The 15635-nt window shown below is 54.9% G+C and overlaps 2 protein-coding genes across 8 annotated transcripts in view; one reads left to right on the forward strand and one right to left on the reverse strand.

The window, feature by feature from the left end:
• GPAA1 (glycosylphosphatidylinositol anchor attachment 1) overlaps positions 1-15635 on the reverse strand; it is a 288404-nt gene that overhangs the window by 117713 nt on the left and 155056 nt on the right. The gene's annotated exons all lie outside the window — the stretch shown is intronic.
• PLEC (plectin) overlaps positions 1-15635 on the forward strand; it is a 62291-nt gene that overhangs the window by 2011 nt on the left and 44645 nt on the right. For 2 of the 7 annotated variants that reach the window (XM_050800801.1, XM_050800800.1), the window contains exon 1: positions 1447-1570. The exons of 4 other annotated variants lie outside the window; for them this stretch is intronic. In XM_050800801.1, coding sequence (XP_050656758.1) covers positions 1486-1570 — 85 coding nt within the window. In that variant the 5' untranslated portion in view covers positions 1447-1485. Of the gene's footprint in view, positions 1-1434; positions 1571-15635 lie in introns of those variants that run through there. One more of the 7 variants, XM_050800802.1, reaches the window with a different exon arrangement.

Genomic DNA, 15635 nt, shown 5'->3' on the forward strand with positions numbered 1-15635 from the left:
GGATCTGGCCTTGCTTTCCAGTAGCTCCCCATCCAGGGAGGGGACACCTGGTTGTCTGGAGCCCCAGCCTCTTCCTGAGCTAGGATCCGGCCTTGCTTTCCAGTAGCTCCCCATCCAGGGAGGGGACACCTGGTTGTCTGGAGCCCCAGCCTCTTCCTGAGCTAGGATCCGGCCTTGCTTTCCAGTAGCTCCCCATCCAGGGAGGGGACACCTGGTTGTCTGGAGCCCCAGCCTCCAGGATGGGAAGCACCTGCGAGAGGCCTGGGGAAGGGGTAGGGCAGGAGGGAAGTGGGTGACCTAGAGCTGGAGGCCATGGGCAGGGTGTGCTAGGAGAGGGAGGAGCCGTAGCTCTCTAGGCTTCAGCTGGAGAGTCCTGACCTGTTCCAGCCGGAGGGAAGGGAGGCCCCTGTGGGAGGCCAGGAGAGGGCTGCAAGGCCAGGTGCCGAGCCCTAGGGGGACGTTGCAGGCGACAGGAATCGGGGCTGGTGGGAGCAGGAAAGAGGGAAGGAGAGGGCCACCGCCCTGGACCCAGCTCCAGCCCTAGGGTCTGGTTCGACCTGCATGACTTTCAGGGCCTTTCACAGCACACGCGGACTTTAAAGAAAAGTCACTTTCTTCCCACTTGAAAGGGAATCACTTGTGTCGTTCCCACGCCTGGGCTTTCCTCGGCATCACCTTTACAGTTGTGGAGGAGTGTGGGGGGTCCTGAGGCCCTGGCTGACTGTGGTGGCCTTTGGTACTCACTGCAAAGGCTGTGCCCGCAGCAAGCACCTTCCGCGCGCCGGGGCTCTGCGTCCTCTGACGGATTCCTGGAAGCGGGACTTGCAGTTACAGGACATGTGGCATTAAGCTTGGAGAAAACACGGCCAGGGGCATCCCAGACACGGTGGCCGACATTGGTGAAGGCGGGGAGAGCTGGAGCTTTGCCAATCTGATGGGTGGAAAGAGCTGTTTTAATTATCACCGAGCGTTTTTTCCTTCTGTGAATGGGCTCTTCCAGTCCTTGTATGTGGACTTAATTTTTCTTGTGTGTGGTGTTTTAAGGGTTCTTTATACCGACCCAGTCGTCTCCAGTGTTGCAATGGGAAAGTTCTCAGCTGCACGCGGGAAGCGAGGTGGGGGGCGGGCAGGGGCGCATCTCGGAGGCAGTAAGGTCGCCGGCCCGGCGGGGAACAGACAGGTCGGGGCCGCCTCTGGGCAGGGGCCACCCGAGGACTCCGGGTGTCGGCGGCCGCGACCCGGGCGGGAACGGGAAGGAGTGTGCGTGCGGGACTCGGAACTCGCGGAACCGGCCCGCCGGGAGGCGCCCAGACGCGGCTCCCTCTGTCCGGCCGCGGCGGCCCCGGCCCCGCCCCGCCCGTGGGGCATCCTGGGTGCGGGGGCGGGGCGGGGGCGGCCTCTTTAAGCGGCGCGCGCGGCCGCGGGGACAGAGTGGCCGCCGGGTGCTGGAGGCTCCGCTGCGCCCCGCGCCCCGCGCCCGCCGGCATGGCCGCTCTGCTGACGCCTGGCCCGCAGCCCGACGAGCAGGACTTCATCCAGGCCTACGAGGAGGTGCGCGAGAAGTACAAAGGTACGACCCCCCGCCCCGCTGCCGGGCCGGCCGCTCCTGACAGCCCAGCCGCCCAGCACCTTGTTGTCCACGGTGGCGGTCCGATCGCCGGCCCGAGCGTGGCCACTCCGCCGGCCTCGTCCGCCTGGATCGCCCCCCACGGCCGCCAGTGCCTAGGGAAGGGACGGGCGCGCTCCGCTGAGCCCCCGCGGCCATGCCCTTAATAGGGCATCGCGCGGCCCGGGTGGGTGGGGTGGGTCTCGGGCGGGTGGGGGCGCTCAGGGCTTGTCGGGGTCAGCTGTCTGGGCCAGGATCCGGTGTCTGTGGCCAGCAGACACATGGGTCGAGGCTGAACCATCCCCTGCCCCTCCTTTGGGACACCTCTGCATGGGACAGGGGAGGCCGTGCCGCCTGGCAATGGGTCACATAGTTGCCGGCTCTCCTCACCTCCCTAAACTGGTGAGGGCCTGGGCTGCCACCCTTCCTTGGCAGGGCACCCCCTACACACCCCTTCTCTGTTCCCTAGGGGACAGCTGTGGGCTAGGGGTCATGGTGGCCCCTCCTTCCTCACTAGGGGAGCATCAGAGTGGCCTGCCCACCTGTTTGGTGCCTCCTGTTTGGTGCCTCGGCAGACCCCCTTGCCCTAGTCCACGCTCACAGGGAGCCCCTGGACCTGCCCAGGCCTTGGCACCCGCCTGCCATTCTTGCAACCCAGCTGCCTGGCTCGGCCTGGGTCGCCCAGCTCCAGGCGGTTGTGGACACAGCATTGGCTCTCCGCCTGCAGAGGCTTAGGGGCAAGGGACTGAGCTGCTGGGGAAGGTTGTGGTGGGGGCCCCAGGCAGAACCCATCAGAGCAGGCTCCAGCTCCACGTGGCTGGTTTTGCTGGCTCTGCCCCCAAGGGCAGCTCAGGGAGAGAGGTTCTGCTGGGGCCCCGTGGTGCCGCTCTCCACCACAGCCTTGCCCAGCTGGGTAGGTTTCATGGTGCCCTGAACTCATCTCCTTCAGGCGTCCTCCATGGACGGCTCTGGGGCAGGGTGGATGTGCTGCTGTGGTTCTCTTTGACAGTGCTGTGCCCAGCCCCTTTGCCTGTGTGACTAGTTCATCTGAGCGAGGGGAGACACTCCTGCACCCCTGGGGAGGCCTTGAGGGGGCGGTCTGTTGCTCATGCTGTGTATGGCCAGCCCTGCCTTGGAGGGAGCACCCGGAAGGTGCTGGGGTGTAGGGCAGGGAAGCAGCCACCCACCTGGCTCCAGCCCTCCTGGCAAGCCCCAAGACAGCTGTTTCTGAGCTGACCTGTTCAAAGTGCGGGACCTGTGCAGAATGGTTTCCTCCTGGAGTTCTTGGTCTGGTCGGGTTGCTGGGCTGCCTAGGGTGCCCTAGCCTGTTCGGGGCATTGTGCTGAGGCTTTCCTGGCCCCAGGGATGTCTTTTCTTTACCTCCTGGGGTGGGGGCTACTTCTGATTCATCCAGGGGTGAGCCAGACAGATGGCTGGAGGTTGCTGGAATCCCATCTCAGGGCCCTCCCTCCCAAGCTCAGCTCCTCTGAAGGCCAGGATTGGTGTTGGACACACTTGCAGTCTTGGCCCATTGTCTGCCTTCTGGGCTTGGTTGTGGAGGCTGGTGAGGGGCAGGGGGTGCTGGGGTGCCTGCCTGAAGTGGAGTCGTCATGTGATCGTGCAGCTGCCCGCATGTGTGTGGCACTGGCCTGAGAGTGGCTAAACAGCAAGGCAGGTGCTGAGGCTCCTTGAGCCCACCAGGCACCCCAAGTCCCCTTAGCTCCTGGCTTGCGACAAGGGGACGGGAGGGGCTGGGCTGGTACTTGTGTCTGGGAGCCACGGGCCAAGGCTTAGGAGGGCGTGCAGGAGTTCAGAGGTGGCCCGTGTGCCCTACACCTCTCCAGGCCTGACCTCTATGAGCCCGTTGGACCTGCTAGAGGGCAGGAGCCTTGGCCCTTCCCGTCCCTGGGGTGGAGGGACTGCGAGAGGGCACGGTCCCCCTTGCCACCCAACCCGTGACAGCGAGGCAGACCCAAGTCCCTCCATGGTAAGCAGCTGCGGGCCCGTTCTGGGCCCAGCTCAGCATTTGGTGGTTCTGAGGAGGCAGGGAGGCCAGGCCTGCACCCAGGGACCCCTGCCCAGCTGATCCCTGCACTGAGGAGGTACCCTGGCTTAGGCCTCCCGGCCTCCTCCCCTCTGTGGCATTGCCCCGGTTCCACCTCACTCTGCCCTCTCACAGAGACAGCTCCCTGTCTGACCCTCACTCCGGTGACCTTCACCCCCACCCCACAACATCTCAGACCCTCCCCTGGACACGTCATTCCCTGGCTGTCCCCTGGAAATCCCCGGTCTTCCCTGTACAGTCAGTCGGCCACTGCTCCGCCCAAAACAACTTCCTGTCTGCCTGAGCCCCTCAACCACCCCCCCTTCTCCCTGTCCCCCATCCAGGGCAGATTCCTCTGGGGCTGAGGCTACTGCAGCCTGTGGTGGGAGAGCTCTGGGCGCCCTGTGGGAGAGGCCTCCATGCTGAGGGCTGTGGGCTGGTGACTTAGACAGTCGGCCCAGCTGCCAGTAAGTGTCCAGTCGCCCGGCCCCCCAAGCCTGGCCTGTGACAGCTCATAGAGGCTGGGCCGTCCTGCCATCCCATGGGAGCCTGGAGAGAGACCTGGGGTGGGTGAGGCAGGGCGGGGACAGTTCTAAGGGAGAGTCGTGGTGATGCAGGTGAGTGGAGGTGAGGCGGTCAGTGAAGAAAGAAGGAGGGTCAGGGCATGAATGCAGGCCGGGGAGTGGGGCTTAGGGCTGCTGTGAGGTGGTCCTGGAGGGGCAGCAGGGGTGAGAAGGAGGCTGGGGTGAGTACTTTTGGTGAGTGCATGGGGTTGGTGTGGGGCAGGGGCCAGGGGTGGGAGGCCTGCATTGGTCTGGGGGAAAAGTGGGCCTGGAGAGGGGCTGGGTGTGTTCGGTGCCCACAGAGCATGTGCCCAGCCTGTGGCCTGCACTCTCTTCAGGACCCCTCGCCAGCCCCGGGCCTGCCCAGTGCCATTGTGCCTGGCCCCCTCATGTGTCCCCACTCTCCCCTGTCCTGGACTCTGAGCTTGGTTATCTGTGTCCCTGGCACTGGCCCCAGGCCCTCAGCCAGCACTGCAGGGTGTTTGCACGGGTGAGTGGGTGATGGCGTAGGGCGTCGTCTGCAGTGGTTGGTGCTCAGCTGGCAGAAGGCAGGCTGGAGGTTATTTGGGGCTCACTGGAGAGGAATTTTTGTCGGTGTTTACTGTCAAAAGTAAAACGCTCCAAAAAAAAAAAAAAAAGAAGAAGAAAATCAAACAGGGTGGAAGTATACGAAGAAAAATGATGAGACCCAGGCTCCCGGCTGGGGCGACGGCTGCGCGGGAGAGGGCGGGAGAGAACACGCGGATTTGGCCGCCCCTCCACAGGGAGCTCAGACTGAGATTTCCTCTGGAGCCAATGGCTTTTCATGTCAGTACCTATTAGGTTGACCTTATGCTGATTATTAGTATTTTTTAATAGCTTTATTGAGAGGTCATTCACATGCCATAACATTCACCCATTCGAAGTGTCCAATTCAGTGGTTTTAGTAGATTGGGAGTTGGGTAGCTGTCAATTCCAGGACATTTTGTCACCTAGCCCCTGGCAACACTGCTCTCCTTTCAGTGGTTATGGATTGGCCCGTACTGGCCTGTACTGGCCCTGGGTCTGACCTCTTCGACTTGCCGGGACACTCTCAGGGCTGCTCACGTCACTGCGCCATCAGCACCTCACCGGCCCTGCGCTGGAGTCAGTTCTGTGGCGTGGAAGTGCCCACTTTTACTTACGCGTTTATCAGTTGATGGATAGCGGGCTGGCTGTTATGAGTAAGGCTGCCATGGACGTTTGCATACACGTTTTTGGGTGGTCGTATGTTTTTTATTTCTGTTGGGTAGATACCTAGGAGTGGAATTGCTCAGCTGTGCGGTAATTCTATATTTAACCATTTGAAGAACTGCCAGATGGCTTCCTAAAGTGGGCGCCCCATTCCTCATTCCCAGTAACAGCCGGGTGCGAGGTTTCCAATTTCCTCACATCCTCACCAACACTTGTTATTATCTGACTCTTTGATTGCAGACATCTAATCCTAGTGGGTGTCGAGTGGAATCTCATTGTGGTTTGATTTGCATTTCCTGATGGCTAATGACGTTGAGCACTTTGATGTGATTGTTGGTCATTTTTTATATCTTTTGAGAAATGTGTATTTAAATCCTTTGTCCATTTTAGAATTTGCCTTTTGGTATTATTGAGTTGTAAGTGTTCTTTATATATTCTAGATCCCAGTCCCTTATCAGAAATATGATTTGCAAACATTTTCTGTTTCTATGGTTTGCCTTTTTATTTGCTTGCTGGTGTCTTTTTTTTTTTTTTTTTTTTTTTTTGAGACAGAGTTTTGCTCTGTCACCCAGGCTGGAGTAGGTTCAAGTGACTCTTGTGCCTCAGGCTCCCGAGTAGCTGGGACTACAGGCGTCTGCCACCATACCTGGCTAATTTTTGTATTTTTAGTAGAGATGGAGTTTCGCCATATTGGCCAGGCTGGTCTCAAACTCCTGGCCTCAGCCTCCACAATGCTGGGATTACAGTGTGAGCCACCTCACCTGGCTGATTGTGTCCTTTGAAGCACGTCTGTTTTAATTATTATGACTCCAGTATCTATTTTTTTCCTTGGTTGCTTGTGCTTTTGGTGTCATATTTAAGAAGCCATTGTCTAACCCAAGTCATGAAACTTTACACCAATGTTTTCTTTTTTTTTTTTTTTTTGAGATGAAGTCTTGCTCTGTCACCCAGGCTGGACTGCAGTGGCACGATCTCAGGTCATTGCAACCTCCGCCTCCTGGGTTCAAGCAATTCTCCTGCCTCTGCCTCTCGAGTAGCTGGGATTACAGGTGTGTGCCACCACACCCGGCTAATTTTTGTATTTTTAGTAGGGATAGGGTTTCCCCATGTTGGCCAGGCTGGTCTTGAACTCCTGACCTCAAGTGAGCCACCTGCCTCAGCCTCAGTGCTGGGATTCCAGGTATGAGCCACCGTGCCTGGCCTGAATTCTTCGATTATTAATTAAGCTGAGCACATCTCCTAGACCTGTTGACCATTTGCACCTTTTCTTTTGTGAATTGCCTATTCAAAAGCATTGTTGGCCAGGCCGGTCTTAAACTCCTATGTTCACATGGAAATGGAATGCAGCCCTGTTTCTGGCTTTTATGACTTGCCATCATGCTTTCAGGGCTGCTCACGTGAGCATAGGAGTTTGAGACCAGTCTGGGCAACATAGTGAGACCCCATCTCTAAAAAAAAAAAAAAAGCCTCCTAGGTTCAAGGGATCCTTCTGCCTTGGCCTCCCAAAGTACTGGGATTACAGGGTGAGCTGCTGCCCGGCTACTACACCTTTTTACATCAGGGACTTTAGCATCTGTGGATTTTGGTGTCCATGGGGAGTCTAGAACCCATCCCTCGCTGATTCTGAGGGACGATTGTATTCGCTTAAACTTGGAAGTTGCTTGTGATCAGCACTATCTCATGGAACAGAACTTTTCAGCTCCTTGAAAGTTCCTGCTGTGTCCCCAGTAGCTGGTCACACTGTGGATGGGTCTCACACCATGCATCTATTTTTGTTTAATTCTGTCTGTGGTTTCTTTAGCCGTATCAATTTTTAACATTCACCAGTCTTTTCTGATTTCTGGATTTTATGCTATGCTTAAAATGGCTTTCTTTTGTAAAAACATCTGCCAAGAGCTGCCTCCAGCACTGGTGCATTTTTTTAAACATCTCTGTCGTTAATCTTTGTGGAATTTGCTTGGGGCTGAGGCCGAGATGTTCAAGGAGACTCGATGTCATGCTTGGTGTCACGCTCATAGGGTCTGGCTGTGGGCTTGTGGGTTAACAGGGACGATTGTAAACATCTCCCCTTCTGCCAATCCAGCTTCCTGACACAGGGGCTGTGCATTGCTGCACTTCTGTACCCCCAAGCCGAGCCGAGCCCTGTCCTGTGGCAGCTGTGGCTTGAAACAAGCATTGGGTGGGAGAGATAGGTGGACTTGGAGCTGGCTGGACCCCTGCAAGATCCTGGTCTGGTGCCTCCCAAGGAGCGGCTGAGGAGACCCGGGTGGTGGCTGTGGAGGTGGAGAGCAGCCTGGGGTGGAGAGGATGTGCCTGTGGCAGAGAGGGCGGAAGAGCCGGCACTTAGCCTTGGGTGCATAAAATCAGAGATGCCTGTGAGATAGGAATGCCTGTGCAGACACTGAGGTGCAGGAAATGCCGGGCTGAGGTGGGGAGGCCGGGCTGGGAGGCCATCACTAGGGCAGGCCTCAGGCCAGAGCTCTGAGCCTGGGGTCCTCCAGAGCTTAGGGGCCTATGAGAACAGGCAGTCGGGAAGCAGAGCCGTGGGCAGCCGTGCAGCAGAGCCATGGGGGCCTGCTGGCTCTGCGAAGCGGGGAGGAGCGTGAGGAAGCAGGGCCACGTCGGGAGCAGGGTGAGGCCTGGATGGTGCTGGGACCAGGTGATGAGGGGTGTTGGGGACCTCAGCAGGACTGCTTGGGGTGTCTTCGGATTGGAGGTGCTGGGGGCATGTGGGAAGTGCTCAGGAGGCCATGCTGGTGCTAGGCTATGGTGGGTCCAACAGGGTGGCAGGGAGGGAGAACCCTCAGCAGGACAGAGTGGTGACATGGAGGCCAGGCCACAGCAGGGCACAGCCTCAGCTGGACACTGGCCTGAGTTCCCTGGGGAAGGAGTTCCCTGGGCCTTGGCCTGAGGGACCTGCATGGCCATAGGAGGCATGGGCATCTCCTGGCCCAGGGTGAGTACTGAGTGGTTGCTCACATTTACCCAGCCACACATCGTCATTGGCCAGTCGAGACTGCTGCTTGCCACTGAGGGCCCTGGAGATTTTCCCTGGGTTGGGCTGTTGGGAAGGTGTGGGCAGTGGTGCCCTGTGGCCTCAGTTTCCCCAGTGAAGCCCAAGAGGAGCTGGCAGCAGAAGGGCCAGGGGCCAGGTACCTCAAGAAGGGACTGGAGGAGGCTGGGAAGGGTGATGCTAGTGGGGCCAGGTGCCCAGATCTCCCACCATTGGGTCATGGTTGATGCCCACAGACCCACAGTGGGTAGGGAGACGCAGGGCTGGGAGAGCGGGGACTGTGAGTCATGAGGTCAGGAACCCAAAATGGGGCATGGGCCGGGTCATCTGTAGGGGCAGTGGCCTGGCATGATGGCAGACCAGGCGGAAGGGGAGTTGGGAACACGCATTCAGATGGTGGAAGCAGGGAGCCAGCTGGGAAGACAGGATCCTGTCGGACTTGGGACATCAGCCTGCAGGGCCTGCTCTCCTTCCTCCCTCTCTTCCTCTGCTCTTTGGAGGTTTGGGTCCTGGTTAGCTGCAGAAGAGTCCTCCCAGCCGGTGGGCAGCTCTTGGCAGGACTGTTGCTGCCGCTTCCCGGAGGCAGAGGGGACCCAAGACCAGGAATGGGATGCGGATCACTTTGTGTCCCTGTGTGACTCCCGGGGTGGGGGCAGACCCAGGGCCAGGGCTGCAGGAAAGGAAGGCCCCAGGATGGCAGCAGGGTGGCTGGTCTGAGTCTGGGTGCTCTTGGGCAGGCTGGTGTGTCAGGCGGGCTAGGGCCAAGCGGGACAGTGAGGGTACGGAAGGCCATCCACAGGGACACACCAGGGCAGATGGGGGGTGGGGGTTGGGTGGGGGAGTGGGTTGGGTCAGGGCTGAAAGTGCGGGTCTGCAGGTGCAGCAGAAAGCGGTACCGGCCGGGCGCGGTGGCTCACGCCTGTAATCCCAGCACTTTGGGAGGCCGAGGCGGGCGGATCACGAGGTCAGGAGATCGAGACCACGGTGAAACCCCGTCTCTACTAAAAATACAAAAAAAATGAGCCGGGCGCAGTGGCGGGCGCCTGTAGTCCCAGCTACTCGGGAGGCTGGGGCAGGAGAATGGCGTGAACCCGGGAGGCGGAGCTTGCAGGATCGCGCCACTGCACTCCAGCTTGGACGACAGAGCAAGACTCCGTCTCAAAAAAAAAAAAAAAAAAGAAAAAGAAAAAGAAAGTGGTATCTGCAGTCAGGGTCTCTGGATGTGGCTTTTATGATTTTTATTCTGCTCTGTTTTTCAAATGAATGTGTCTTTTGACCTTTTGAAAGTGCATCTCTTTCTCTTCTTTCTTTCTAAATGAGTGGCTACCTGGGAAGCTAACAGAGCAGGCACAGGACAGGCCTAAGAGACACAGCTGGATGCCACTGTCGTGACGGCCACAAGAATGCATGGTCGTTTACAGAATACAAATACCCCCAAAGAAGGTGCCCTGTTTTAGGTTCCTGTGGCTGCTGTCAAACGTGCCCACAAACTGGGTGGCCTAAAGCAACAGAAATGTATTCTCTTACAGTTCTGGAGGCCACACGTCCAAAATCAAGATGTTGGCAGGGCCACGCTCCCTCGGAGGCTCCAGGGTGGACTCTGTTCCTGGCCTCTCCAGCTCCTGGTGGCCATTGGTGCCTGGGCTCGTGGCCGCATCACTCCAGTGTCGGCCTCCATCCTCACGTGGCCCTCTCCCTGTGGCTTCTCTTCCATCTCTTATAAGACACTTGGCTTTGGCTTTAGGCCCCCCCACTGGGTAATCTAGGACGATATCATCTCAAGATCCTTGTCTTAATTCCACCTGCAAAGACCCTTTTTCCAAATAAGATACCATTTATGGGTTCCAGGGAATTGTTCATAGACATATCTTTTGGGGACCTCCATTCAACCCACTACAGTCTATCCTCCGGCCCCTCAAAATTTATATCTGCCCCACTTCCAAAATAAATGTTTCTTATCCCAACATGCCCCAAAGTCTCAACCTATTGTAGCATCAACTCTAAGTCTAAAATTCCATCAGCCCAGCCAGGCGCAGTGGCTCACGCCTGTAATCCCAGCCCTTTGGGAGGCCTGTGGGTGGATCACCTGAGATCAGGAGACCAGCCTGGCCAACATGGTGAAGCCTTGTCTCTACTAAAAATGCAAAAATCAGCCAGGCGTGGTGGTGCACACCTATAATCCCAGCTACTCAGGTGTATAAGGCACGAGACTGGCTTGAACCCAAGAGGCAGAGATTGCAGTGAGCCAAGACTGCACCAATGCACTCCAGCCTGGGTGACAGAGCAAAACTCAATCTCAAAAAATAAACAAATAAATAAAAATTAACCAGGTGTGGTGGTGCATGGCTGTAGTCCCAGCTGCTCAGGAGGTAGAGGTAGGAGGATGCTTAACCCTGGAGGCTGAACCCAGGTGACAGAATGAGACCCTATCTTAAAAAAAAAAAAAAAAAAAAAAAAAAAAAAAGAACAACAACAACATTTAACCAGCTCAGAAGTCTCAAATATGATCACTGAAGTTGTGTCTAAATCAGATGTTGGTGAGGCTCTGGGTAGGATCCAGATGGGGGCAAAATTTTTCTCCATCTTTTTACTTGTAAAACTAGAAAGCAAGTTTTATGCCTCCAAACTGCAATGTTGGACTACGCATAGACTAGGCATCGCCATTCCCAAAGGAAGAAATATAAAGGCATAAAGGGGTTGCCAGTCCCAAGCAAGTCTGAAATCCAGCAGGGCGAATTCCATGGGGTTTCAAGGCCTGGGAATGCCCCTCTGTGGCTCAGTGCCCCCCGCCCCCCACACCTGCAGCTCTGCCAGCCTCTGCCTCTAGGCCTAAGGCTCTGACCTTGGAGTCGTTCTTCCTTTTTCTCGAAGGACAGCACATGTTTGCAGCTGCCTGGGTCTGTCATCCTGTTTCTTGCCTGTAGACTCAGAAGCCCAATACCTTCCTTCATTTCATCCTGTCTCTGTCCCCTTCAATCCAAGCAGGCAGTATTTCTGCTGGTACAACATTCTCATAAACCTTCTGGGTCTCCCCTGTATGTCACAGGGAGTCAGGCCATTAGAGAGAAGGGTTCACTTGGATCCTCCCTGGATCATCTCGTCTCTGTTCCTGGCTTCTGTTGAGATGAGTGAATGGACCCATGAATCACACACCTCATCTCTGCAGACATGGCTTTCTCTGCAGGACACACTTTCCTAACAGGGAACCTCCCAACATTAGCATCTCTTGCAATCTAAATAGGCTGCAGATATCCCAAATCACCCATGCTGGTTCCTTTTTGCTTAACAGTTCCTTCCTCAATTTATCTCTTTCTTTTTTAAAATTTTTTAATTTTTTATTTTTTGAGAGGAGTCTCGCTCTGTCGCCCAGGCTGGAGTGCAGTGGCGTGATCTCCGCTCACTGAAAGCTCCGCCCCCCGGGTTCACGCCATTCTCCTGCCTCAGCCTCCCATGTAGCTGGGAATACAGGGGCTGCCACCACGCCCAGCTAGTTTTTTTTTTGTATTTTTAGTAGAGACGGGGTTTCACCGTGTTAGCCAGGATGGTCTCGATCTCCTGACCTCGTGATCTGCCCGTCTCGGCCTCCCAAAGTGCTGGGATTACAGGCGTGAGCCACTGCTCCTGGCCCAATTTATCTCTTTCTTCCTGTACTTTACCATAAGCAGCAAGAAGAAGCCAAGCCACACCTTCTACACTTTGCTTGGAAATCTTTTCAGCTAAATATCCAAGTTCATTGCTTACGAGTTCTGTTGAGCCGACAGTGAACACAATTCGGCAAAGTCTCGCTTCAGTGTAAGAAGCACCTTTCCTCCACTTTCCTCGTTGCCTTCTAAGGCCTCACCGCAAGCACCTTTAATGCCCGTATTTCTACCAACAGTCTGGTCAGACAGGCTAGGCTTTTTCTACTGTGTGCCTCAAGATGTCCCGGCTTCTGTTTATTACCCAATTCCAAAGCCACAACCACATTTTCAGATATTTGTCACTGTAGCACCCTGCTCCTGCTCACTGTCTGTTGATTTCCTGTGATTCCCACGGGGAAGAACCACAAGCAAAGCACTCTGAAACAATAGAAATTTATCTTTTGACTGTTCCGGAGGCCAAAATCAAAAACCCAGTGTCAGCAGGTCGGCGCTTTCTCCGAAGGCACCGGGAAGAGCCTAGGAAGGGCTGCCTGCCTCTTCCAACTCCACTGCCTCTTGACCTGTGGCTGGGTCATGCCAGTCCCTGCCTCTGTGTCTCTCCTCATCTAAGGACACTTGTTTTTGGATCTAGGGCCCAGGTAATCCAAGATGATCTCATCTCAAGATCCTTTATTTAATTATACCTGCAGAGACCCTGTTTCCAAATAAGGCCACATTTATGAGCTCCAGGGACATGGACATAGATTTTTTGTGGCCACCATGGAACCCACCCAGCCATCCTTCAGTAGTTGGTTAATGTAGAACTTACATGTTTTTGTTCCATAGTCATTGTTTTAAAAAGTGTGCACAGTGGGCTGGGCGTGGTGGCACGTGCCTGTAATCCCAGCACTTTGGGAGCCTGAGGTGGGAGGATCTTTTGAGCGCAGAATGTCAACACTGCAGTGAGCCTGGGCTACAGAGCAAGACCCTGTCTCAAAAAAAGTAAAAAAAATAAAAAAGCACGCATAGTGTATTTTAGTATGTGTTAATTTACCTGTAATTTCATGATTTAATGTTATGAAGTATTTTAGACATATGTAACTTCTTTTACTTAGTGATACAGCTTGGGCGTCTCTCTGTGACTTTAATTTACAATACAGCATTCCCCTGTATGGCAACCATATCATATTTAACCAATCGATCCTTTATCATAGGACATTGAGCTTAATTTTGGATTTTTGTATTAGAAATGGCTACAGTGAACAGTGTTGTAGCTGGGTCATCGTGCATCTCTATGGCTGTTGTTAAAAATGGAATTTCTGGCCAGGTGCAGTGGGTCACACCTGTAATCCCAGCACTTTGGGAGGCCAAGTTGGGCAGATTACGAGGTCAGGAGTATGAGACCAGCCTGACCAACATGGTGAAACCGCGTCTCTCCTAAAAATACAAAAATTAGCAGGGTGTGGTGGCGAGCGCCTGTAATCCTTGCTACGCAGGAGGCTGAGACAGGAGAATCACTTGAACCTGGGAGGTGGAGGTTGCGGCGAGCTGAGCGCCACTGCACTCCAGCCTGGGTGACAGGGCAAGACTCCGTCTCAAAAAAAAAAAAAAAAAAAAAAGGAGGCCGGGCGCGGTGGCTCACGCCTGTAATCCCAGCACTTTGGGAGGCCGAGGCGGGCAGATCACAAGGTCAGGAGATCGAGACCATCCTGCTCGACACAGTGAAACCCCGTCTCTGCTAAAAATACAAAAAATTAGCCGGGCATGGTGGCAGGCGCCTGTAGTCTCATCTACTTGGGAGGCTGAGACAGAATGGCGTGAACCCGGGAGGCGGAGCTTGCAGTGAGCCGAGATCGCGCCACTGCACTCCAGCCTGGGCAATGAGCAAGACTCCATCTCAAAAAAAAAAAAGGAGGCCGGGCGCGGTGGCTCACGCCTGTAATCCCAGCACTTTGGGAGGCCGAGGCGGGCGGATCACAAGGTCAGGAGATCGAGACCACGGTGAAACCCCGTATCTACTAAAAATACAAAAAATTAGCCGGGCGCGGTGGCGGGCGCCTGTAGTCCCAGCTACTCAGGAGGCTGAGGCAGGAGAATGGCGTAAACCCAGGAGGCGGAGCTTGCAGTGAGCCGAGATCGCGCCACTGCACTCCAGCCTGGGCGACAGAGCGAGACTCCGTCTCAAAAAAAAAAAAAAAAAAAAAAAAAAGGAATTTCTGGGTTAAGGGCTTTTCAAAATTTAAGCTTTAATTTACACCAAGATACCATTTTTTACCTTTCGTATTGGCAAAAATCGCAAATCTGGATCTAGGTTCTGTTGGTGAAGCTGTGGGAACCAGGCCAGAGAAAGCGTCTGTCAGAGCCGCAAATGCAGTGTGTGTCCGAACAGAAGACGGGCACTGGCCTGCGTGTGCTCAGAGGCTGGGCCCGCACATGCCACTCTGCATGGCCAGACGTGGGCGCGGTCCCCGTGCAGAGCAGGAGGCCTCCAGCGTGGGGTGGGTGGGAAAGCAGGGGCAGAATGGTGCCCAGAAGATTTCACCGTTTGTGTTAAAAGAGAGAAAACCAAGAATCACATGGTATTTGCTTGATTTTCTGTAAAGAAATTCTGGAGAAACAAACAGGAAACCGCTAACAGTGATTTTCACACAGTGTGTGTGTGGGGTGGGGGAGACAGAGAGAAGGGGGGGAGCGAGCCGCTAACAGTGATTTTCACAGTGTGTGTGTGTGGGGGGGTGGGGGAGACAGAGAGAAGGGGGGAGCGAGACTTGCCTCTCTCTGCCCTCAGTGTTTGAGTCACGTGAATATTTTCTATTCCAACACGATTTTTATTTTATTTTTTTAAAGTTTAGTGAAGGGAAGAATGTAAACTGTTATAAGTTCTTTTTTTTTTTCTTGAGACAGAGTCTTGCTCTATCACCCAGGCTGGAGTGCAGTGTTGCAATCTTGGATCACCTTACCTCTGCCTCCTGGGTTCAAGCGATTCTCCTGCCTCAGCCTCCCGAGTAGCTGGGATTACAGGCGCCGCCACCACACCCGGCTAATTTTTGTATTTTTAGTAGAGATGGGGTTTCGCCATGTTGGCCAGACTGGTCTCGAACTTCTGACCTCAGGTGATCTGCCCGCCTCAGCCTCCCAAAGTGCTGAATTACAGGCATGAGCCATTGGGCCCAGCCTAAGTTTGTATTTTATTTATTATTATTATTATTATTTGAGACAGAGTTTCGCTCTTGTTGCCCAGCAGGCTGGAGTACAATGGCACAATCTCGTCTCACTGCAACCTCCACTCTCCGAGTTTAGGCGATTCTACTGCCTCAGCCTCCCAAGTAGCTGGGATTACAGGCATGCAACACCACGCACTGCTAATTTTGTATTTTTAGTAGAGACAGGGTTTCTCCATGTTGGTCAGGCTGGTCTCGAACTCCCAGCTTCAGGTGATCTGCCCGCCTCGGCCTCCCAAAGTACTGGGATTATAGGCATGAGCCACAGCACCTGGCCAGTTCTTTTTTATTTTTTTTGAGATGGAGTCTTATTCTGTCGCCCAGGCTGGAGTGTAGTGGCACAATCTCAGCTCAAT

This window comes from Macaca thibetana, chromosome 8 (genome assembly GCF_024542745.1).
Source record: "Macaca thibetana thibetana isolate TM-01 chromosome 8, ASM2454274v1, whole genome shotgun sequence".
NCBI classification, from domain to species: domain Eukaryota; kingdom Metazoa; phylum Chordata; class Mammalia; order Primates; family Cercopithecidae; genus Macaca; species Macaca thibetana.